Source organism: Myiozetetes cayanensis, unplaced genomic scaffold, assembly GCF_022539395.1.
Source record: "Myiozetetes cayanensis isolate MyiCay16 unplaced genomic scaffold, myiCay2020 scf18, whole genome shotgun sequence".
Taxonomy (NCBI): Eukaryota; Metazoa; Chordata; class Aves; order Passeriformes; family Tyrannidae; genus Myiozetetes; species Myiozetetes cayanensis.
Genome location: NW_026087389.1, coordinates 13,933,092 through 13,959,042, shown reverse-complemented (window position 1 = coordinate 13,959,042; position 25,951 = coordinate 13,933,092). Strand labels below are relative to the sequence as shown.

Here is a 25,951-nt window from a genome sequence, read left to right as displayed (position 1 = left end):
AATTGAGTCCCAGCAGGTTCTCCCTGCTGCCACTTCCACCCTGTTGCATCGAGCCATTTCCAACTGGTGCATATCAGCAGGAGTTATTTCACTCTGTTGAAGGAAGAATAATCTGGCATGATTGCCCCAGTCTACTGAAGCATGAACTCAAGCCCTGCATTTTATGTGCTTCTGCCTCAGCAACCATTGATGATGATGGTGTTGTGCCTAAACAGAGATGAGATCATCTTTCTGCAAGGACACAAGGAGTTTTTGGGCAACAGAAATAAAACCTGCATTTTATATAGTAGGTTAGGTATCACTAAAAGTAAATGAGATTATGTAAATGAATTTCCATAAAATGCTTTATTTTGCAAGTTATGTCTCTATTCTGCTGCAGATGAAGCACCCCCCTGCCCAATATACACTTTGAAATGTCAGATCCAGGTTGTTTTATCAAACCAGAATGAAATGGGTATTTTCAAGTTAGCTCTTAGCACAGGCATTTGTGAAACCAAATATTTACAGAGCTTAAGTCCACTTACTGCAATTAATGTGCAATTTCCTGAGCCTGTCAGCTTCAGAGGCTTCTGCTTGGAGTGCTGGGTTGGTGACAGGGAGGCCAGTTGAGGCCATCAGTCCAACCTTGTCAGTACTACGGTGCCTACAGAGCCAAAAGCTTTTTCTTTCTGCCCTGGATCCAGGCTGTGCACTCCACAGCCATGGAATGCTGCACAAGCAGCTGTCTTATTCCTCCTTCCAGGAGAGCAGCCAATGTCTATGTATCTTTATCTAAATATTCAAATATCTTTTTGTCTAAATGTTTTTGTCAGAAGTTTTAAAGAGCCAACATCTCTACCCCTCCTCACCCCCATCATCTTTTTCAAATAACTTGTTTCTTGGTGAAAAAAAGATGCTTTTGTTTTGGTAATAGGAAAGTCGTTACTTTCCAATTCCATTAAATTCCACTTTCTTTTTCATGGCATTTCACTAAAAGGAGCCATGTACATATGTAACTGAGGGACTGCCACTTCATTGTGACTGTGATAGAAAAAAATACCATAGAGCCAGATTCCTCCTTCTCCTGAAGAAAATGCAATATTCTCAGGTGCTATACTTCTTTACAAGCAGTTAGGTTTTAAAAAAGTTTTAAAATATCATGGAAATAAGCACCCTTGCATCTCCCCCTACTGATAAATTGCTGCAGCATTTAACAAGGCAGTGTCTGACTTCTGTGCTGTGTTAAAGGGAAAGGTCAGAGTTAGCTGTGTATATAAAAAACTGTGTTTAATTCTCTGCATGTAGCCATTTTAACGTAGAGTCAGAGTTAAAAGGTGGCTCAGCCATGGGTAAAGTGCTGTTCAAAGGATCACCCTTGCCAGCTGATTCATTTAAAAATTCTTTCCTTCAGTCTTCTCTGTATAATAACAGCACCTGTCATTTTGCTTTACCCTCACACGTCACATATCCTTTGAATTAATGAGAAACACCCAAAGGACTTAACTAGAAAAGATATGAATGCTTAGTAAAAGCTGGCAAGGCTTGTTAGTTGTGATTTCATACTATGCCGTGATAGCTCTTTTTTCAAAGAGGCTGCCTATGGGAAGAGAGGCATGAGTGGGTGTAAAGGAGGTCTCTAATGCTCTAACCCCAGCATTCCATAAACCAAATAGTTTCTTACTGGCTTGTGAAATTATCATTATTATTTTTTTTTAAGCAGTTATCCTGCAGAGAGATCTTTGGGGCTCTCTCCCTTTCAGGAGTGTTTTTGTGCCGAGATGGCCTTTGCAGGAGCTCGTCCTTGGGTGGCAGGTGAAGGGTAGCAAATGCAAAGCAAGCACTGGCATTCTTCAGCTTCATTAGAGTGCCATCAGACGGAACAGGATGATCTCCACGTGCCAAAATGAAATTCTGTTAAGTCCTCAGCTGTAAAAGGTGTAGTGCCTGCCTCTTAGCTTTTGCAACAGGAAGCTGCTGCAACATAGCATTAAAAAGACACAACATCTGTATTGTAAAGGGCTTAACTCTTATATTAACTGATGTCTTCTAAACACTAAATTTATGCTCTAACATGTTTGAAGACAAAACAGTAAAAATAAATAAAACCACTGGTGAGATAATGTCTTTGCAATCCCAAATAAATAATCTATGTCACCAAACTGAAATAGCTTCCTAAAGTATTTTGCAGTCTTAAACTAATTTTGTAATATTTTCCATTTGAAAAGGGATTTTACTGAGTGCTTTAATAAATTTCCCATTTAAAAGTGTATTAACTAGGAACTATTTTCTAGTTAAATTTCCAAATTAAAAAAAGGAGTTGTAAATTCTTAGCAAATGAAATTGCTGTGGCCATCTTTTAAATTTAATTTGAGCGCTAAGATTAACATGGACAGGTAGTAGTAGGACAAGGAGTAATGGCTTTAAACTGAACAAAGTCAGGATTAGATTAGATATTAGAGAGAAATTCTTCCTTATGAGGGTGGGGAGGCCCTGGCACAGGTTGCCCAGAGAAGCTGTGGCTGCCCTGTCCCTGGAAGTGTCCAAGGCCAGGTTGGATGGGGCTTTGAGCAACCTGGTCTAGTGGAAGATGTCCCTGTCCATGGCAGGGGGTTGGAACCAGATGGTCTTTAAGGTCCCCTCCAACCCAAACCATTCTGTGACAAACATGTTAGTTGGAACAAACCTGATTTTAAATACTGAATTGGTACAAATTTACAGGACAGTACAAAAGATGCTTGCCTACCCTCAATTCTATGTACTAATACTTGGATCAATTGGAATGTGTTTGATCCTTGTAGCGAAGGGAGTTACGTGTTTGGAGCTGAGGATCACAACAAGTGTTGTAATAATGTCAGCAGATGAGATGTCGTGGTGGAAGAATATACTTGGTAATGGTCTTGAGTCATATATCATTAAGGGAATCATAGATTTATAGGGTAATTCAGGTTGGAAGAGACCTCAGTAGGCCATTTTATGCAATTTCTTTCTCACAACTTCATTACATTAATCATCATTCCATGATAATTTAGGGATTAAGCCAAATTACAAACTAAACTAGACAGGGAGTCCAATACATTCTCTTGAGATGGGGGCAATGAGATAGAGGACAAAAGGATGTATTTCTGATCTGTGAGAGCAGGATTCTAGGTTCTGGTACAGAGAGAGAAAGGGCAAAACATCCCTATCTCAAACAGCACAGGTGTCTGTCCATGCTGTAGTTAAGAGAGAGCACAGTAGTGGAATTCTGGAACACTCTATGTTTGGGCATGGATAATGAACTGTGGCTGGAAGAGGAAGGATTTTAGAACTGGCTGCTAGAATTTCATTTTCATTGAAACTAATACTCAACATTGATACTGCTTTGTTACTGCCAGTTAATTTCTATTTGTAGATTAAAGCAATTTTAAAATCTATATAGAAGAGCACAGAACTAAATGGGGGCAAACAGACCCTTCCCTATGGGAAGTGTTAGGAACACCACTTACTTTTCAATTAAGTCAGAAAATCTCTGAAAGTTATGATGTGATATGGTAGGGATTTGCCATGACTTCTTTGCACCTCTACCTTGTTTTCAAAGCGGCTCTCAAATCTGCAGTGTATTTTCCATGTCACTGTGTTACTCTGCAATGTCAAGACCTTGATCAAAATGCCTGGGAGTTTGTCAATCAGTGCTTTTTTTTTTTTCCTACTTTATCTGAATTTGATAGAGAATTTTCCAAAGAAAGGGAAAAAGCCAAGGCCCGAGGGGACTTTCAGAAGCTACGTGAAAAACAGCAGCTTGAAGAAGATCTGAAGGGATATTTGGACTGGATAACACAGGCAGAAGACATTGACCCTGAGAACGATGAAGAGGCTGATGAAGAAGGCAAAAGGAACAGTACGTATTCTTTCCTCTCCTCCTCCTGTGGGGACAGTTTGACTGGCACAGTGTGGGGAATGAATGTGGCCTGTCTGATGTGGCTTCCTCATTTCAGTCTGCAAAAGTTTTGGGTAGCAGAGCAATTGTCTGTTAATCCAGTGATGCTGAGCCACGGAATGATTTGGAATCTCACAACAAAGCTGTGCTCTGGGATGTCCATGTATAAATCATTGTCTGCACCTGTTAGTCATCACCACTGAGACTTTAAACTTGGCTTTATTTGTGTTCTGTAAAAAGGCAGGGCATGGAAGCTGCGTGGCACTGGGTATCACTCTAAACCCTTAGTCAAGAGGAGTGTGTGTTTGCCTGTAGGTGCATGCATGGAAATAATAATAATATAAGGATCTTAAAAATGTAGCCAAAGCTACAGTCAAGAAACAACCTTGTGCTAATGGTGAGGATTTTATTTTTGTTTTGGAGTAGGAAAATGTAATTCTGGATCTTTCTTTTTGACATTCAAGAAAACTGTATAAAATCTTATTTACTACATATCTTAACTGAGTGCAAAATAAATGGAGTCTTGTGGGATTTTCATTTGATACTAAGAAATATCACTTACAGTGTATTTATTTGACTGTAGTGTATTATGGGACAGGTAATTTATGCTCTAGTGACCTTCTTGTGTTTCTGACATGAGTCCTGAGGTAGAGGAACAAGTTAGTTTCATGATATTATAGCAACTGTAAAACTTATACTTGATTTCTGTATAGCAGAAAATTCTGGTAACAGCAGTATTTTAATGTCATAATTTAGCAGAGGTTATTTTAGCCTCTTTGCTATGTTTGCATAAAAGGAGTTAAAATTTTCATGAGAACACAGGTTCAGAATGTGGTTTATGATTTAATACTAAACCCAAGATTAAAGCCCAAATTTCAATAGATATACTAAGTAGCACCTTGTTATTAATGTCATACTCTGGAAAGTCATGGTATTTGTTGATTTAGATACCACTGAGTATTTATAAGGAAATGCATCTACAAAAATACAACTCAGAATATTATTTTCTGTGTTGAAATAATACATCATTATCCCTATTTTTCTTCTAGTGCCACTAATTTATTATGAACTGTTCTTTTAAACCATAATGCTTTTCAGATGTAGTAAATAACAAAAATAGTGTGGTTTGATAGAGTTAGCTGTTTTTAAACTTATCCCCATATTGCATGTAGTTAAGCTTTTTAAATCTTTACTTTTGAATTTCAGAATTTTATTAGTCCTTTAGTTCACAATAAAAGCAGAGTATGGATCTGTGTTACCGATTGGAAGGAAATAATCATTTTATGAGAGCGTGGGAAGGAAACTTGTGGGTTGATGTTGATGCCAACATCACCCCGAAAGGAATATTTTATGTCTATATGAAAATCTGTTGCACAAACAGAATTTTTATCTAGAACAGAACAAAAAATCCAGATTTCACTATACTTAGTTATTGCTGCTAACATTGTGTGGAAGGGATACAGAAACTGTGGGTTTGGGGCTCAGTATAAAGTCCTAGGACAGAGAAGTAAAAGGTGGTGAATTCTCTGGAGTAAATGCACTTTGTCCAAGGCTGCTCTGCAGAACTGTAGGTGATACAGAATTGTAGGTGATGCCAAATTTTCACAGAGCGTTGGAGAACCACACTGTCAGCTCTGCTGCCAATGGACTTGGTTTACAGGTGAAATCCAAGGAAATTTTTGCATCCTGTTCAGATTGGGGGTTTGTTAATAGACTGTAAAAACCCCCTTTGCTCTAGCATTCCTTAAACCTGGTTTCTGGGTTATATAGATAAAAACTACTTGTTTGCATAGTTGATTGAGTTTGAAAGAGCTTTTAAGTCTAAACTTTTAACTTGGGTATAATTTTAGGCTAAGTTAAGGATTGTAGTAAGCTTGCAGAATAAATATAGAAGGAAACTAATTAAAAGAACTTTAAGAGAAATATCAGGAACTTAATTTCAGGCACGCATATATGTTTTGAGTGGAAATTTCCAGTGGATAAGCAATCTTCTAGCATTCTGGGGTTTGTGCACATGTGCTTAAATATGTGACTTGGAATTTCATTTTTAATATCAGCAATGGGCTGTAAAGGAGGAAGGGGAGCTGAGTTGCTCCACCCCTTGAACTCAAGACATGAATAGTGAGCTTAGGAAATAAATTTAGTCTGAATATACTGATGATGTTTTTCTTGAGCTATCTTTGAAGTATAAGGTAGAGTCCCAAGGTAGTCAGAATCATAATTCCTATTTGAATATCTAAAGCTCTGGGTGATCAAGGTTACTGCTGATTTATGGTGATAGAAGATAGCCATAGTGCTCTTCAATGGTGTGTAAGAACTCTGGGCTTAGGATACAGAAGATCCCTGTGGCAGGAAAAAAGGTAGAGAGTTCAAAGGCTGTTAAGTCAGTGATTAATAGTTTCTCACATCCTTTAAAATTGTCCTAAACCCCCAGCATTTTAAAATTTCTAATCAGGGAAGGCATTAAGTAATTTATGTATTAACCCTATGTATTTTTCTGTCTCTGTCACTGATAGTGGGCAGGTATTCAGTGCTGTTGAATAAAAGAATACCTTTTAACTACTAGACCTGTCTTTGTTATGAACTGATAGATGGTTACCGTGAAGTCAATGAAAAAGCTTCCATTGCCTTCAGAGCATTGCAAATTCAGCTCAAAATGCGAAAATCCGTGAGAGGAGAGGGATTTAGCTGCGATTAGTTATGCTGCCGGTGATTTCAGTTTGTTTTGCCTAACCTTGCCTGTGTTGTGTGTACGGACACGTTTTTGTTTTTTTGCGTTGCGACTGCTGCCACCTCCCGTGTCACTGCTGGGATTACATGTGCTTACCCAGGGGTTACACTGGCCGACTTAATGGAAGACAAGAAGAAAAGCAGACTTAGCTGCTTTGGCCGTTCTTCCAATAAACATGGTAAAACGTGTTCTGATTTGCAGTTGAACTTTCTTTTGTGCCAATACTGCATTGGATGTGTTAGCTTTTGGGAGCACATATTGGATGCATTTTCTCTAGCCGAGGCTCTCCACCTGCAGCATGTGACCCCCTCGTGCATGCAGTCCTTCCTGCTGGTTGAAGTGCATGTCTGAAATGAGGTGCTGCCCTGCCTCCCTGAAACAGTGTGTTTAATCCATTCAGATTTCCTCTGAAGTGTCTGTGTGTGTGACTTTCTTGCTGAGGTATAGGTTTTTTTCTTCAGAAGTCAGGTAAACAAGATAAAAAAAAAGTATTTTAAACTTAGGCATGAAGAAATTAATAGAAATATTTGACAAGCTTTATAACGGACCATGGTGTAAGCTTAAAACAGTATGATGACAGTACTTACTATTTATTTATAACACTGAGGATGCAGAGTATCACAAAACCTAACAAGCTTTTACTGTATCTCCTCCTGTTATTGGTTGTTTCATTTTTGTACTTTTTAGTTTATTCAGTTTTTCCCCACCCACACTGGAGCTGGACAGGGGCTTTAGAGTATGATAGTTATTTTAAAATCTACACTCTTTTAGTACTGGCAAATGTATTGTTTTGCCATAATCACAATTGCAGTAGTTGAGAGGTCTACTTTTAATCCTATCTGCAACAGTTATTTGAATAACTGGCTTCCTTGCTGTCCTAAGAATCACTATTGTGGCCCAGACTGAGGCTGAAAAATCGGATCCAGTTACTTTAGAGAATGTCAGAAATTGCTAGGACCCAATGGACTCATTTTGTACAAACACTGAGTCTGCTTGAAGTTATTTGTGCAACTGTTACATTTATTGCCTAATAGCTTGCACAGCTTTACAGGCTGAAATAGTTTTTCCATAAAAGCTGCTGAAAGATGGTTGCAGTTTTACTTTGGATATGTCTTTCAACACAGCCTTTAAATGAGCAGGTTTAGGTTCTGATGGCTCTCATAAAGCAGCCTGGAACTGACTGGAAACTTGCTGTTCTGGCAGCCCCTGCTGTCTTGCTACTTGTGCCTGACCTTGCTGGTCAAAAGCACCCCCAAGCACATGTGCACTGACTTGTTTTCCTCTGTCTTTCAGGGCAGGTAGAACTTTTGTGAGTAGGGTTTTTCTGAAGTTCAAATCAATGGCTTAAGTTTATTTTTTTCTGTGTTTGTGAGACTCTTGTATTGATTGGAGTAGCTCACGCTTCGGCTGTCACTGGATTAGAAATACTGCCCTAAATATTTTTCTTTGTTTTAGCTCTACCTCTTTCCTTCAAAAGCACCACGTCTGTGGAGTGTGTAGATTCCCAAGGTTCATAGTGTCACCCTTCAGGCTGCAAGTGGTTGATTCAGTGATGCTACTGTAATGAACACTGATTATTTTGTTCTCCTCCCACTGTTATGCAGCACTCAAGCTTACATTGCTTTTCCACGGGCTTCATATAAAAAGTGAGAGCCTACAAGAATGATTGTTGATTGTATCAACATTAAATCTACATGAAGACAGATGTCTTGCCATACTGTCATGTAGAACATATTCCAAGCAGACCCTCCTTAAAATGAATTTACCTCGAGGAGCTTCACAGTCAGAATAGGTAGCACCACTTCTTTCTGATGTGTTTTCTGGGCATACAGCAGAGTTAGGAAAATTTGAGGTGAATTTGCAATGATAATATTGCCATTTGGGGGATTTTTTTTTCCCATCCCATTTTCCTATTTGACTACCTCTGAGATTTGCTCTAAAGGATCCAGAAAATTCATGTCTTAATTTGAGAAAGAATGAGGAGAATTTTGGAGCTCAAGAAAGTGGTTGGCTATTGCTAACAGACAGAAGATCACTTTTTTTGCAAGGGTGATCTAAAATTTTGCCAGTATAGCACCTTCTAAAATGATTCCAAGATTCTCTGCAGTAACAAATACTGATGAGCTGTGCAGGTCACTCCACTTCAGCACATGTAACCAGAAAGCTGCCCAAGGTGCACCTGAGTGAAAATGAGATCGGCCTATGGATCAAAAAATGCACAGTGGAAGTTGGAAGAGGTTAAAATATCAATTATAGACATTCTAGAGGAAAACCTTTCTAAAAATAATACTTGACACCACAACTCGGTAGTTCAGGTAATTCTGGGTTCTACAGTGATGCAAATTGTGATGAAAACTGTCATATTGCAGGATTATGTAATTTATTTCTTGTAACTTCTGCTGGCTAGGGCACATCACTGCTGATGGACACATCACTGCTGATGGACACTGGCTTGCTCTTTGCTGTGCATTAGTTATGTTACATCCTGGAGTGGAGTTTGAAATTCCTGCTCCAAAGCCTGAAAACTCATTAGAGTAAACAGAGAACATAATAGAATGTTTTTCTCATGTTATATTTTTATCTACAGAAATAAAATGTAGTAGTTGAAGTATTTGACCTGTTTTCTATATACTCAGGAAGGTATTAAGCTGCATGCTGTATGGGTTGCTTATATTGCCTAATGCAAGCACTCTTTTGTTTGAAGTGAGTTAGCTGAATTGAAGAGATTATTAGATCTAGAAATCTACATAATCTTTCCAGAAGAATGCCAGTAAAATAAGGGCAAAAGGTGAATAAAGAATAGATTTGGTCTCTTCCTTTGAATACTGGGCTACCAGTTTAAAGATCTCAAAGCTGACCATGCTGAGCTCACAGTCTTTCCAGAGTTCACTGTGTGCTGTATTTGCCTGATGAACACCACCTGCCCTTAAGAAGTTGTGGTCATGGAATTGGGTCTTTTGGAGGCTTGGCAGGTTGCTTGCATTAGCAGAGTGGATGTGGACATGCAGTGCTGCTGCTCTTTTCTTCTGGCTCAAGATCTAATGGCATTGCTGGAGCTGGACTTCCACATGGTGCCTTTCTCAGTACTCCTGTCAAGTGTTAATGATAACATATAAATTACAATATAATCACAGCTGAGTATCTAATGTGAACTGAACTGTCTATCGTTCTTTTTTTCCCTCTTCTGTTTGTAACACAGCACCTGCAAGTCATTTAAGAGCTAGAGCAACAGCCACGTTGTGTCTGAAACAGAGAATGACATGCTGAACTGTATTTAATAATTAGCAAAACTAATGTTCACTTTAGTGGAGACAAAGACTTTTTTTTCCTTTGTGCTTTGTTTTACTTCATGCAGTCCTGTTCAAAAAGGAGTGGATTACCGTATCAAGTCTGGGTAGACTTGAATTAAAATGCCAGATAATTTAAAAAATAATGACAAATGTAGTTTTGATGACACTGAGGGACACTTTATGAAGAACTGGATTCTAGGTACTGCTTTTAGGTGAGGGAAGGGTTGATGAATTTGAAATACAAGTGTGAGATACATTGCACATATGTAATAATTTCAGAAGTGTACCTAGCTCTGTTTTCCTGGCAGCTCTTAGTAACAATGAATGAAACCAGACTTCTGCACTCATATTTTGTAGTTGCCCATCACAAGTGCTAAAATGTGATCAGGTGACTATAATGCTGTGTTTCCTAACAGCATGCATATCACCCAGGACAGAGCGACCAGTTCAGTTCTTTACCACACCAAGAAACCCCTTGGATTTATTGCAAAAGACCCCTGCATTTTAAAATAGAAATTCTTAGTTCTGAAGACCTGAGACTACGTTTGAAATAGTTTTGTTAATTTTTTTTTCTCCAACCCTTTGAAATTTTAATAGTTGAATTTGGCTATCAAGGATTTTTTTCATTACTTTTGAAGTCTGACTGTAAGCTGTGGAGTTCACACAGGACTAACAATATTTATTGTTTAAAACTGAAGCATGATATTAGAATTGAGGCCCTTGCAGGTGCTAACCAGGGACTTTCCATGTATAAAGCAGTGACAGTAATATTTTAAAAAGAATCATCAAAACAGAAGAACCTTGTGAAAGAAGGTGTTGCTGTGCTTACTGCCTGAAGTGCTTTGTTTATTCAAACACCTGCATGGATGTTTTGGATCTTTCTTTGTTATGCCACTCTGTTTAACTTTTCTTATAACAGTGACTTACATTTATGATGACAGATTCTCAGCTGTTTCAAACAGTAGCTGAGCATCTGGCCTGCACAGACCTGTCAGTCTCTCAGCTGGGATGGAACTGATGGGCATGGAAACCAAACCAACACTTACCATTTTGTGTGTCTTTATGTCAGTGTTGAGGCAATACAGAGAGACTTACTGACAGTTCTCATTCTGTACCTGACGTGTAGACAAATCAGAAAATTCAAGGCCCGATTCCTAAATCTCACTTATATTAGAAAATGTGTAATTAAACGTGCTTTGAACCTCCTTTAGGCTACCAAAATAGTGAGACTTCCCTATCAGAAGTAGGCAGTGTAACCCTTCTGCCTTTGGTGCTCTCAGTGCACAAACACTGGCTTTTAACCCCTCTCAACAAAGCAAAACAAAATAAACCAAACAAGCAAACCATCAAAACAGTGGAAGGTACACCCCACAATACCTTTAGAATGTTCTGGTTTTCTTCTTTTCTTGCTGTTCTACAGTAATTTCAGGGCATCTTCCACCGCTCTTATTTTTCCCTACTTTATGTGGTATTTGTACTGTATAGACCAGCAGCATTAATGTTACCCTTTTCCTGAGTTTTTTCCTTCATTCTTTGCTTGCAATGCAGGAATATTCTCCCCTAGGAAGTACTGAGAACTTCAGCTATTCATAATTTCCTAACACTTTTTGACATAAGGTGTCCCTTTATATTTCACTTGATTTGAAGATAAATGATGATGACCCATCTTCAAATGAGTTTTGTCTAAAAATCATTAGCTACAGTTGTTAATTGCTCAGTAACGATCCCCTGTATGTACAGTAATTCAGTGTGTAACAAATGTCATCCTCCCCTTTATAATTAGTAGTAATTCTGGTCATCATTTGTAGTACCCATCCTGCCATTCCCAGTGCTCCTTCCAGCATTTGCAGGCACGTTTACTTTCTATCTTCTTGCTTTGATAATTCACGGTGTCAGGAAAAGCGTGGAGTGGTCAGTATGACCAGAGTGTTCCTGCTTTCAGAAGTTGGATGATGTTTCTTGGAATCACCACGCATGTTAACAACACTTCAACTGATAAGCGCCTCCAACGTGTTAACAGAATGCTTCTCAGAATGGCAGGTCACAATATCTAGCTCAGGTTTATTTCTTTACCAGGGGTGGCACACTCTTTGTTACAAACCTCCTCTACTTTGTATTCTGTAGTGCATTGTCACCAGTTATGTTGAGTCATTGAAAAGAAACAAAGAAGCCGCCGTGCTCTGGAGTTCTGTGTGCTTTTGCTGTAAGAGGACTGATGAAGTGTCTGAACTTCATCTACTGCATCCTCAGCTCTTCCGAGCTCTCACTGGAGCAATGAAGGGTGGAGGTATTGTTGCCGTACGACAGGAGATGAATGTTGGCTGGTGATGAGTCTAAAGCAGTCCCTGTCTCCCCACAGCAAGCATGCCCACCAGCGAAACCGAGTCGGTGAACACGGAGAACGTGAGCGGAGAGGGCGAGAGCCCACCTTGCTGTGGGAGCTTATGGTGAGTACGGGCACGGGTTTCAAGTGCCCACCCTGATCAACTCAAAATTTAAAAGAATCATTCTTTCCCCGTGGTTTATTTAGCCCAAACTGCTCTGAAATCGCCAAGTTTCGTGTGACACTCGAGGTTTTTTGCCTTTCAGTAGTTTTAGAGCAATTATTACAACATGAAAGTGCTCCTAAAATTCTCAAGGTAAGAAGATATAAAACAATTCAACTCAGCTTGCAATGAAGTCATGTTTTCCTGAGAGCTTTTATAAAATATAATTATTGTCCAGAGTGATAAGAACAGAAGTTCCTGATTACATGTAAGAAGGAATATTTTCTGCTAAATTGTGCATGACCTGGAGAATATCTATTTTTTTCAGCAATAACTGAATGTATGGGAATTATTTTTATATCCCATGGTGTTCACTATTTGTTTGCTCATGTTTTTGTGACTTCAAAGCTTCCACATTTATTCAAGGTTTATTTACTTAGTTTAAAAGAGATTTCCTTTCTTTCACTTAGAAAATTTGTAAAGCTTCAGGAATGGTATTTCAGAAAAATAAATAACAGACAATAGAATTTCAGCATTCATGATGCATTTTGTTAAAAGCTTTTTTTATGTATATGTAATTCCAATGCAAAATTCTAAAGAAAATGAATTTGTGTTGATTACTTTTCCCACATTCTTAAAAATGTATTTTCCTTTTCTTCTAGTCAAACCATCTCAAAATCCAAGTTCAGGTCAGTATTTTCATCTCATAATTGCTTTTTTCCTTGTGACTGTTCACACATCAGGATGACGTCACAAAAATACTCTTTATTTACTGTGCTTCTAATTTTACTGTGTGAAAGTTCTTCCTAACAGTTATCAACAAATACGAAAGTAAAGTACCCAGGAACACTTTTGGAAATGAAACTCCCTGATTTGCTTTGCTGATATTTGCAGCTCTCTTTTCACTTACTTGGAGGATTTAGGAATGTGTACTTCTGTTTTTCAAATATGTTTGCAGAAGGGATGTGTTATAAGCAAAATTAAGAATTAATAGGCCTGATACTGCAGACACTGGGTGTGCCAGTATGAAACCACTAGGTCTATTTACTTTGATTTTATTTTCCCATCTCATGGGACATATATTTAGTAATTAGAAAGGATAATTTCAAACACAGAAGAGATAGTCCTTTCTGTTTAAAAAGGTTAGGTTACTCCATGAAGGAACAACAACAACAAAAAGCTCTGTGATTTAAGGTAAGTAATCAAGTGGTTGACTTAGTGAATCACGAAGGGCAAAACCACTCCTGCAATTGCAGACAACCCACAGGGTAAATGTTTTTTGCATAAAATTATCAGTGAAAAAAGGGACGGTCAAGAAGATGTGGCAACATCTGGCACCAGAAGTTTTGGCAACATCTGGAATAATTCCAGTTTTTTAATCCTGGTAAAACTGATTTTGGTATTGGATGCAGAGGGAGTAATTTATTGGTAACAGCAGTGTATTCTCTCATTGGCTTCAGAAAGCTTAGAGTTGATAGTTTGAGCCTGCTTTTGACTCCTACAAGTAGAGATATCTCAACAATATGATTCTTGTCTCATTGACTTCAATCATAGAATGTTCTGTAAGTGTGAAAAAAAGTCTGTTTAACCTACCCAGAGAATGAACCATCCTGATGATGGCCATGGACACAGCCCTTACAGCAGGGGATTGGCAAGATAAGAATGTTCTTGATTTAGGCCAGGACAGGATATTTTTCCTTTATATGGTTAGAATACTGCACAGGCTTGAAACATCTTTGTACTGGTATCTGGAACCAGTATTAATTTCCATTACTACAAGTACAAATTTAAGGTGCGTAAGGAAAACTCAAGTTAATGCTTGAATACAGTTCCCAGAAGTGAAACAGAGAAATGTAGTTTTGAGTCCAAAGATACACCCTCATACCTAGGTACAACCTTTACTTGTCCTTTGTTGTCAGCCTTATTTATTTCACAAACATTTGCCCACTGACACAATTTCAGTAGAAATCTCTAGGATTTGATGAATAAGATTTGTAATGTTACAGAGTAGATTTCTAAAAATTGACCTTAACATTCCTACCTTGCTTAATCCTGCCAGAATTCTGTCTGTGGTTTAACTCAAAGCCTGCATTTTCAGACTAAATTTAATTTGAATTCTGAGTTGATTCATTGGCTTTTCTTTATTGCTATTAAGTGTATGGGGCAGATCTAACTTGTTACTCAATGAAATGTTGAATGCAGCTTAATCTAATTATGTCACAGGCAATTAGAGTCTGTAAAAGTTGTGGTTTACATTTCGAAATCTATAAAGAAATCTAAAAAACAGAATAACACATTAACAGTCCCTAATCTGCAGCTGGTAATAATTTACACAACTATTGAAATACTGTACCTGTGTTTATGGAAATGTACTTTCTCCCACATATGTACTTGCACTATTTCTACACAGCAAAAGCCCTCCTTAAGTTCATATGTGTTTTCTATATGATAATAAATTTGTTTTTATTTGGACTTGCAGTCGACGCTGGCGTCGCTGGAACCGATTTAACAGAAGAAAATGTAGAGCTGCAGTAAAATCTGTCACATTTTATTGGCTTGTTATTGTCTTGGTCTTTCTGAACACGTTAACTATCTCCTCAGAGCATTACAATCAACCCGACTGGCTGACCCAGATCCAAGGTACAACCAAAAGTTGTTTGTCCTGGTTTTGACTGTAGATGCTTGCATTTATCAGTGGCCACTTTTGTACTTTGCCATTCTGTTGTTGTTTGCTGTCCTGAGGGATATTCAGCCCAGCCAAAGGGAGATACAAGAAACGACTGAATGTCTTCGATTTCCACAGCTGTAACACAGCTTACTGGTAGCCAGCACAGGCCTGACAATACTAAATTGTAAATAAATACCTGTACTTTTAGCATGAAACCAGACCTGAAAGATGAGGAAGGAAATGGTACCTGGCACAGCATAATATGCTGTGGGCTGGCTGCTTAAGTTACAGCGTGGACTAAAGCTGTGAGTTGAGGAGCTGTGAACTGCACACCAGATTGGAAAGATAAGTAGTTTATAGGTGGCAGGAAGCTTTACATCCTTGTGTAACTTTTGCCACTTAGACATAAATTTCAGTCCAACATGAAAAAACAATACTTTCTTCTTAAACAAAAAACTGCAAACTAGTGTTGTAAGCGCAGTTGTAATGTGTTAAAATAAAAATGGAATCTATGAGGCAATTCAGAATCTTTCTCTTTTCTTAATATTTTGTTCCAGATATCGCAAATAAAGTTCTTCTGGCTTTATTCACCTGTGAAATGTTAGTAAAGATGTACAGCTTGGGCCTACAGGCTTATTTTGTTTCTCTCTTTAACCGCTTTGATTGCTTCGTTGTTTGTGGTGGCATTGTTGAAACCATTTTGGTGGAGTTGGAAATTATGTCACCCCTTGGAATTTCAGTGTTTCGCTGTGTTCGTCTCCTGCGTATTTTTAAAGTAACAAGGTAAGCTTATCTAATAGTGTTATTTCTAAGGATAGCTGAAGAGTGATCAGCAATTCTTTTGTAATCATCATGCACTGCTCTTTTACTGTTCTGTTTGAGGTTTTTTTGGTGTGTGTTAACACACGCATTTTAATTTATAGGCACTGGGCATCCCTGAGCAACTTGGTAGCATCCTTGTTAAACTCAATGAAGTCCATTGCTTCACTGTTGCTTCTGCTTTTCCTCTTCATCATAATCTTCTCGTTGCTTGGAATGCAGCTGTTTGGAGGCAAATTTAATTTTGATGAAACTCAAACAAAACGGAGCACCTTCGATAATTTTCCACAAGCTCTTTTAACTGTATTCCAGGTAACTTTCTTTCATCCCGTATGAAACATTTTACCTTTGATCAACAAAACTGTTTAAGTGATCATGTTGCCTGAAAGTAAAATCATGAGTACTGTTTATTCAGTTTACTTTAAGTAGCATCCTGCTCATTAAATTCAGTACTCTGGTAACTCAGCACCATTTGTACCATTTGTTTCATATCTTATTTGATCTATCGATGCAACATAGCTGCCATGTTACTTCACACAATTAGATCTCCTTTGTCCATTAAATACATGACTAGGAAAAGAGGTGGAATGTTATTTTTATTTTGATCAAATTCGTTTCTTTAACTTCATTAGCTATATAAAAGTTCAGCTATTCCCAAGGAGGAAAAAATAATGAGCCCTGTAAGAGTGCATATTTACATATGGGTGGTCATATCACTTACTGTGATGCAAAAATAAGCATTCATTTCTTTAGAGATGCTTTCAGGTTTTATTAAAATTTTAAGGCAACTCTTATGTTACTTGTGAAAATGTAGGGCCATACTTAGAGTTTACTTTTCATGAATTTTTAATTTTTTTTTTCATTTTTCCCAATGTGGATACTGGAATTAGGCTGATTGGTTTAATCTTTCTATTCATTTTCACACTCAGCTCTGCATATTGCCTAAGTCTTTGGTTTCAGATATCGTAGGTGAGAGTTAAAGGCTTTTTTGGCAACTTCCTGTCTCTTGGGTAGAATTTTCATCTGGCGATTCCCCAGAGCAAGCAGAAAACCTTTCCATTTAATTTTAGTATGAGGAAATATCCATGCAATACTCAGAATTTTTATACTAACTTGAATTTTAAGTGATGAACTTTTGCTTCATGGACGTTACTGAAAACCAGGGCTCTTACTTTCACATGCCAAAATGAATAACATTTATTTTTATTATTTTTACCTTTGAAGTTCAGTCATACAAATGCATAGCATAAAAAAAAATCTATTAGAATTAAACCCAAGCTTTCAGGAAGTGTTTATTTAAATGGAAATTTTAAAACAGAATATGGTATTACTTTATGCATACAGAAGGTTTGCTGTGTTGTGGTCAGAGGAAATGTGTTTATTGCACTTTTTGGTGCTGAGTTACTAATAATCTACTAATATCTGCTCCTTAGATCCTCACAGGTGAAGACTGGAATGCTGTTATGTATGATGGCATAATGGCATACGGTGGTCCATCATCCTCAGGCATGATAGTCTGTATATATTTCATTATCCTCTTCATCTGTGGTAACTGTATCCTTTACACTCATTGGAGACCCCTCCCAGTGGGGCTGTGTGCCAGGGATATGTGCAAAGTCCCTCTAGGAGGGAGTAAATGGCCATGGGCACCCAAGCACTTTCTGCATGTGCTGAGTCCTCTAAAGAAGCTTCTCTTTGTACACCTTTGTGCACTTTTCCCCAGTGAACGAGAGTCAGGGGTGCCCAGTCCATCTCCAGCCACCACAATGGCAGAAACCAGAGAAGGTTTTCTGTCTTCCTTCAGTGGGAACGTGGCCTTATTCTACCTGCTCTTTGACATCTCTCCCCCTGGAAATGCATGGGTGTGACCTGGTTTCCAGGGCAGTGGAAACCATCCCATCCAGCCCTGTTAGTTCTGACACAGAGGGACAGGGGAGTCAGTGATCCCTGGATAGTGTAGGGTGTGGAGTCAGAGTTAGGATTAAATCTGCTGAAACACTCCCCTCCCCTGCCTTCAGTGTGCTGGAAATACTTCCTCAGCCCTACACAGAAACAAACTACTGTCACTCTCAGTTCTTAAAAGGTCAGGAGGTGATAAAAGGGCAAAAGCATTCTATTTGCTGTAATAAATGATATTTGTATCGGCATTTGTACTTAACTGATAAGGACTGAAATACAGAATTTGATACAGATTTTTGTAGACATGGAAGACAGAGCACGATGAAAATTAATTTTTCAAAATACCCGAACAGTCTTCACTTACAATAGACAATTTCAGATTTGATACTTGCTCAGGCTGGCATGAAGCTGAATTTCATTTATTTAAAAAAAAAATATGTCAAGTATTCTGCTATTTTAAAATCTGTGACCCTGAGAGATCTCTACTAACTTTACAACCAGTATTATCTAGTCCATTAAATGAGTGTTATTTGCACTACACTCCAGCATCACAAATCTCCACGCTGTAGGTTGGGAACATGTGTTTTATATCTCTCACATTGTCAGTGTTTATGCTGATAATAAACCAAACAAGTATAGTAAGGCATAGTGTCCTTAAAATGATTTGAAATAGATATCTTGCTAAATGTCTTCTTGGCCATTGCTGTGGATAACTTGGCAGATGCTGAAAGTCTAAATACAGCTCAGAAAGAAGAAGCTGAAGAAAAGGAAAGGAAAAAAAATGCAAGGTAAAATAACATGGGCATGTTGAACAAACAGGAGGGGGAAGGAGGAGGATACAGAATTCTTTCATAAGGATTGTCTTTACATAATATCTTTACCATCTTCAAAATTTTTTGGAGTCAAGAAAAAAATGAGAAAGCTTGCCTAGACACTAAAACAATAGCAAATAGTAGAATTTAAGATAAAAGTTGGGTAGTAATTGGGATAAATTAAGAACATAATGATAATCTGGTGATATTTTAAAATTGCAACAGTAGGATTTATTGAACAAATAGCACAAGAATGTATCTGTTGTTGCCAGTGCACAGCTCCCCATGGAATCAGTTCTCTAAGCCTTATATAGACAAGAAGAAAACCCTGCTCTGAAATCAGTGCAAGCCTGTGGAAGTCAATGAAAGTTGTTTGTGTGAGTCCAAGGGCACAGTTTATCCCTCTAGAAAGGAGTAATAATCATGTATTGAATTTTTTAGGGCTTAGCTTCTGGAATTACATTCAAGATTATAATCTTTTAAATGGATCACTGCATTTAAATGCAGTAGATTCTGTTGCTCTGACACCTGCAGCTGTGCAAAATATTTTAAATATTTTAGTATAAGGTTTTAAATATGCTCTCTTAACTTTTCAGAGAATTGGTATAGTTCACTTAAAATTGTCTGTCTTTGCATGGCATGCTTTGTAATCGTTATTGTATTGTTTTGTAGAAAAGAGAGTCTGGAAAATAAAAAAACCGAGAAGTCAGAAGCTGACCAAAAGAAGCCCAAGGATAGTAAGGTGTTTATTTTAAAAATTGTGTCTTTTCTCAGAAGCAGTTTTACTGATTTTGATAGGAAGTGTTTTTTAAGACTACTGTGCATTGTACAATTTCTTTTATGAAACCATCATCCCTACATTTTTTCCAGGCAAAGAAAACTTTGTTCTGATGCTTTACATCCCTACAATATCTCTTAATTCAGAAAATCCTCTTGGTCTCAGTATATCCTGAGAAGCGAAGCTCTTTTAGAACAAAATAGTTAATGTTAAAAAAAATTGATGTAATTTTGGGATTCCTGTAGGTATTTTGCTTGATAAACCAAATGAGATTAGTGAACTGTAAACTCTTTAGTAGAATGTTCAAATATTCTTGGTAACTTTTATCAAAACCTTGTTGGTTGTATCCTCTACACAGCTAAAAAGTGTGGATACTATAGAAAAATCATATTTGAAAAATATGTAATAAATTGTCAACTCTCCTCTGTTTTCAGTTACCCTGTTTCAGAAAACTGAGACTTAACTTAGGGGATCACTTCTTGACTTCAGAGGCATACTTGGTTTGCTTTCTGTTGAACTTTATCCTTCTAGCTATATCCAAATTTATTTTTCTTCTTGTACGTCCCTTTCATTGCTTCAGGTGACAATTGGTGAATATGGAGAAGGAGAGGAGGAGGATAAAGATCCTTATCCACCCTGTGATGTACCAGGTATGTGAGTACTAGCCAGAACACAAACACATTTAAGTTTGTTTGCTAAAATATCCTAAACTTGGTCTTGTTGAGCACTGAATCAATTCCTTTGAAGCTGTGCTCTGTTATCAGTGGATAAATGGACCTGTAAGCTAGTAAGTATTATCTTTTCCTGCAGCTTCCTAGGCAGTACAAACATCATAGGAGAGTTAATACCGTGAGCCTCAAGACTGTTGTGGTAACACTATCTCTGGATGTGGGAGCGAATTCTAAACTTCTCTAAAACGTTTGGCAGAAAAGGACATTCCAGGCCTCAGATGTTTGGTCAATTTTCTTCCAGTCCAGTGAACACACTTATCTAAAAACCAGCACTGCCTGATGGTCTGGATGCCTGTTACAGAAATCTGCCCTAAATTTTGAGCACCCAGTGCACAGAGCTCAGCACCCCATGGCACAGCCCAGGCCTGGGCTGGCAGTCAGAGGACTTTTATAGCCATGCTATGAATATATATATCTATATTTCCTATAAACCACTCTATGTTTTAATACAAGCTGTGCTTTTGTATTGTTATGAACAAAACCTCAGCGTTTTTTAGTTTGTAATAAAAGAAGTGTTTAATTTAAAGTAGGTGAAGATGAAGAAGATGAGGAGGATGAACCAGAGGTACCAGCAGGCCCACGCCCCCGGAGGATATCAGAGCTAAACATGAAAGAGAAGATCACCCCAATCCCTGAAGGGAGTGCCTTCTTCATTTTCAGCAGCACCAATCCGTAAATATAATTTTGAAAAATACTGATTTAGTCCATCAGGGTTGAACAGTGAAGCAACAGACTCCTTACAAGGCTAGGAATAGAAATCTAGTATCTTCAACAGAACAGAGATTGGCTTTCCTTCAAAAATTTTCATAGTTATTTCGTAAATGAAAAGAATTTGAAAAATATATTCTTTTTTTTCCCACTGTTTTAGATAATAGCTTTTTGTACATATAGTGTGAAGTCTGCACATGTCTGGAAAGTGCCCTTTAATGTATAGCAACTATTTACTATGTTTGTCACTGGATATAAAGGCTGTAATAATAAGGTCTGAGCATCTTCTTCATGAAATAGAATTTCTTGTAGCCCTAGTAACCTTTGTGGAGCAATACAGGCAAGAAGAAGAGAAAGTAGAAAAAGAGAAAAGAAGGAGAATGAATGTATATATTCCTCTTAGGGTAACAGCATTTCCCAGATTGAAACAAACACCAAAGATAAAGACAAATTATTTCAAAAATCAAGAACAATAATAGTTGGATTTTGCAGGGAATTGGGATCTTTCACCTCTCAGTCTAACTCCAGATGATTTGAAGTTCTACACTGCTGAGAAAGCAAACTTGACTAGTCATTAAAAGTCATAACTAATTGTTGGATGGAAGTGAACAAGTGAATTAAATTCAGCTCCTGCAGATTGAACATAGCTGGGACATTTATAGATGGCATTTTTATGAGCAGTCTTAGAAGAGTTACTTGGCATGGGAGAATGCTGTCTTCTCAGTGGTAGAGGTCATCACAAGTTTAGAAGATGTTGTGATCATCAAGATACAATATTTTGGCTTTGTATCTTATTCATCACATGTGTTGTCTTCAGAATTTGCAAAACACTGGAAAGAGAGTGCTTTAAACTCGTAAATTTAAGAACACATATGCTGAATGCAAAAATATTAGGTTTGTTGAACATGTCAAATTGCTTTTGACTTCAGCTAACACTCCGTATTCTCAGGCCACAGTGGTCACCTTGCTTAAGTAAGGTACACTTATACTCCAATCATCTACTTAATAACAGGAGAGCAAATTTTTCCTGAGAACCTTCTGATTCCTCAGCAGAATTTAGACAACTTCAGCATTAGTCAGTTATGAACCTGATCCTGCCTTTTTGGCAGTTTAATCCCAGACCTCCTCTACCAAGGTGCTCGCCAGTCTTTGTGATAACCCTGGGCTCAGTGACTCTGAGCATATGCACAGTTACACTTCACGCCATGTGGCTGAAACCTCACAGCTCTGGAGCCTTCAACACCCACTTACCCTGTAATTCTGTGAGAAGATCTTCACAGAGATTCTGATTTGAGTTGTCTTTAAGTAGCACAGTGAGATCTGCAGCCTAAGGCACATCTCACAAGATGAGTAATTTTGACAACTTTGGTAAAAATCAAATCAAACAGCGTCAGAACTGACCTGTGTCAGTGCTGGTCCTTTTGATGTTGGCCTCTGTACATGGGCAGTGATACAAACACTGGAACTTGCAGTGGAATTCATAACCCATTGGAAACCAACCCCTCTCAGATTCCTTTGACAAAGTGCATCTTCACTACAGGTGAATTGGCTTTTGAATTTGTTTTCATTCTTAGAAATCTGACCAATGGCTTCAGTGTTTTCTCTGCTTTTAGCTGCTGATTGTTGTTCTGTTACTGTTGGCAGAGTAACAGAAAACATGTTGTGTATTAACCATCTGCTGAATTCTATGTGCACTCATGGTTTATTTTTGTATCTCTTCTTTAGAATTCGAGTGGGATGCCATAGACTTATCAATCACCACATCTTTACCAATCTCATCCTTGTCTTTATCATGCTGAGCAGTGTTTCCCTGGCAGCAGAAGATCCAATTCGCAGCCACTCTTTCCGAAATAATGTAAGTCCCTCATTTTTATGTCTGAAGATAAATATAACCTCCCAGGAGAATAATTCTTTGGGACTAGTGCCTAGTTTTTACTTTTCATGTTAAGAAACATTCCGTTTCCTTTTTCAAGCTATACATTTATATTCTTTTTGCTTTAAAAGCACAAATGTTTAAAGTCAATTAACTTTATGGATTGAACATCATTGGTATTGGAAGTGTTTATTTTTTATGTAATATATTTCCTTTGACTATTGTTTATCAGGATAAATATGTTCAAGCTGAGTGTAATATCTATAATTTTCATATGTTTGCATACTTTGCAGCTGGAGTACCTGATGTGCATTTCCCAAATCACTCTTAGTGCCTGTCAGTGTTTGGCACTGATTTAAAAATGCCAGTTAAAATTATCACTGTTTATGACGTGTTGGGAATAGATTCTGACCTGTCCTCTCTTCTCCTTCACTGACTCTATGATATGGTCTTGGGGCACTTGGAGTATCACTCTGTAGTGAGTGCCTGGATTCATAACAATGTTACTTCTTCTTTCAAAGAAACTGCTGTGGCCACACTAAGGTGTTTGGGTACCCCCATGTCAGATTCAAAGATCCTTGGGTTCATGACTGGCCGTATCAGAAACTAAACAAGTGGCACTTTTTCTAAAGTCACATTGAAGAGGGGGATCAGAGCACGTCCAGCTCTTGCCTTGAGTCAGAGACAAACGTCATTTCAGCCTGCACACAAACCTCTACATTTAGAAGTGTTTCTGCATCCTTTTTTTTAGATGTATTTGTAGAAGCAAAATATTTGTAAAAGTATTAATATCAGAAATGTCTCTGTTACTCAGTAAAATTGTAGTTTATGTGCTGAGTAAACATCTGTAGAGATTGCCATGGAGTTAGAGGAACTCTGCCACCTCTTACGGGAAAGGCAGGGCTGCTCTGTCTGTAGGGGGTTGTCTCTCTCTAGTTCTTGCTGGTGTCAATTTAACCTCTTTTGGCTCTTGGCATTCTCTGAACGCTTTTTCAGTAACTTTAGTAAGAAGGAAAAAGCTAAATCTTTCTTCAAAGATGAAAAGAGGCCAAAGCACAAAGACACTCTCCATGCACTATTTAGCAGAGCTGTGTGCTTCCCATGTCTATAGAACTGGAGCAATGTGAATAAATCACACTAATGGTTAAGAAAAAGAGAGCTGGTGGGGAATACTGAAATTACTGCTATAGAAATGGCTTCAGGAGCTGATAATTATTTTCATAATGAAGGAACTCTAGGAAAATGTAGGTGGTAACTGAAAGAGTTCTTCCTGTTTGGGACACAGATAAAATGTGTGAGGGGTTTCAGAAGGGAATTGCCCTCTTGTTGTAAGTATTCTCACATGCTCCAGACCTGCACATATTTCTTTTTTGCTACCTTGAGTGTTTGTGTTCCTTCCGCCAGTCAGCTCAGCAATGCAGTGAGAGTTTACAAACTGGAATGCCTTTAAATATTTTAACTCTAGAATGAATTGGTTACTGATTAATCTTTGTTGAATGGTTTTATTATTTACGTATTTTTTCAGCCACAGCAAACTGCAGAAGGATGGGATCTTCAGTGGAATATGGGGAGAACATTATTTCCTTTTATTTGATCTAACATGAATACTGTTTTTGTGTGTGTGTGTGTGTTGTCTCTGTATTTTATTTCTCCTTCCCGTTTTGTTTGTTGTTGAACCACGGGCAATGTGTTTCTGTGCACAACTGTTTGCTAGTTGGATTGCTGGATCCTTGAAACCAAACTCTTACCCTGCTGCAGGTGCAGGTTGATCTTTAGATTATGTGCTGGTGATACGGCCACTTTGAGAGGGTGACATCTGGGTTTTACTGAAATACATGTCCATGGGGCTGTTGACAGCAGGGAGGTCAATCCCACATCCACAATCCTCTTAGAAGTTTGCATCTTACCATGCAATTGTTGTAGATTCTTTTAAATTTCCTACAAGTAAATCACTGCTGTATCTTCCAAGCTCAAGGAAAATGGGTTGTAGTGATGATTTAAAGTAATTTAGTTATTTGTTAATTTGCTTTGAGACTCTTGATCCAAGCCTATTCAGGAACAATATAATGTAGCAAAATGTGAAATGATATGCAGTCTAGAAGTATCCACTGAAGTTTTGTGATGCACTACTTTGGGACCCCCCAGATGTTATTAATACGTATTTCTTTGTATAAAATTCTTTGTCTCTGCTAAAGGCTGAAGAAAGTATCTGTGAAAGCTGATGGATGAAAGTCTGAATTGAAAGTGTTGTTATTGGGTCCTGTCAATTCGTTAGGGGTGAAATCTAATACCCAAGCACAGTGGTGTCTCTTAAATTTTTAAGCAAATAAAAATGGTTGCACAATAGCTGGAATTTTAAACTACTTTGTCTAAATTCTCCATCTATCTACTTAGATTAATTCTGGTGTTGTTGTGCATGTGGTCTAAATCGTAAAAATTTATTAATAGATGGATTTCTTACTGTGGCACGTATTATACCTTGCAGATACTTGGTTACTTTGACTATGCTTTCACAGCCATCTTTACTGTTGAAATCCTGTTAAAGGTAATGCATTGTTAATTGATCCTTGTTAGCTCAAAAGCAGCTTTAGCAATAATGTTTGTAACTTTTTGTTTACCTTCCAGATCCTAGGGTATGCAGATTATGTCTTCACTAGTATGTTTACATTTGAGATCATTTTGAAGGTAACAGGTTTTTAAAGGAAGCTTGTTTAAAAGGATTTTCCTTGTGTGTCACCTGCCAAGAAAAGGCACTTGAAGTGTTCTTCGCCTTTTCTCTAAGCGATCAAAGCTAAACTCTTTTTAAACTAGAGGATTTTTTTTTATTTGACAGTTCCTCATAGTTTTGATTGGTCATTTTTTTTACCATTGGGTGCATGAAGAAGCTGATTTTTTACCATTACATCAGTTTAATAATTCATTTTTTACCCTTTTTAAACTTACAGTTGTCAGAAAAGGGAAAAATAATTCACTGCGCATGAGCTTTTCCTTCTCCTTGCTCTGGCATTTCCAAAAGAGATAATCAGTCTTATAAGGAGGGAGCATGTAATTTCTCATTTCTTTTGCTGAACTATATCCACAGAGCTAAAATAGTAGATAACTATTTTCTTGCAATAGGACTTGCAAGATATCTTGCATTTATCTATCTATACACTAAGATACTTTGCATTTATCTTGGGCATACATTTAATACACAGACAGGCATAAATATGCTTGCTTAAATGTATTACCCATGCATGAGCCAAAAATTGGCATTTTAAT

The 25,951-nt window shown here is 37.8% G+C and overlaps 1 protein-coding gene across 11 annotated transcripts in view; it reads left to right on the top strand.

Annotated features, from left to right (window-relative positions):
• The window catches only part of CACNA1D (calcium voltage-gated channel subunit alpha1 D), a 212,815-nt gene that overhangs the window by 128,752 nt on the left and 58,112 nt on the right, over positions 1–25,951 (top strand). For 6 of the 11 annotated variants that reach the window (XM_050313298.1, XM_050313294.1, XM_050313296.1 and 3 more), the window contains exons 9-21: positions 3,687–3,856; positions 12,276–12,363; positions 13,065–13,091; positions 14,882–15,042; positions 15,628–15,853; positions 15,994–16,201; positions 17,323–17,443; positions 18,462–18,576; positions 19,273–19,342; positions 19,959–20,028; positions 20,637–20,781; positions 22,543–22,672; positions 25,176–25,235. In XM_050313298.1, the coding sequence (XP_050169255.1) occupies positions 3,687–3,856; positions 12,276–12,363; positions 13,065–13,091; positions 14,882–15,042; positions 15,628–15,853; positions 15,994–16,201; positions 17,323–17,443; positions 18,462–18,576; positions 19,273–19,342; positions 19,959–20,028; positions 20,637–20,781; positions 22,543–22,672; positions 25,176–25,235 (1,591 nt within the window). Of the gene's footprint in view, positions 1–3,686; positions 3,857–12,275; positions 12,364–13,064; positions 13,092–14,881; positions 15,043–15,627; positions 15,854–15,993; positions 16,202–17,322; positions 17,444–18,461; positions 18,577–19,272; positions 19,343–19,958; positions 20,029–20,636; positions 20,782–22,542; positions 22,673–25,175; positions 25,236–25,315; positions 25,376–25,951 lie in introns of all 11 variants that reach the window. The other 5 variants (XM_050313295.1, XM_050313292.1, XM_050313299.1 and 2 more) reach the window with 2 other exon arrangements.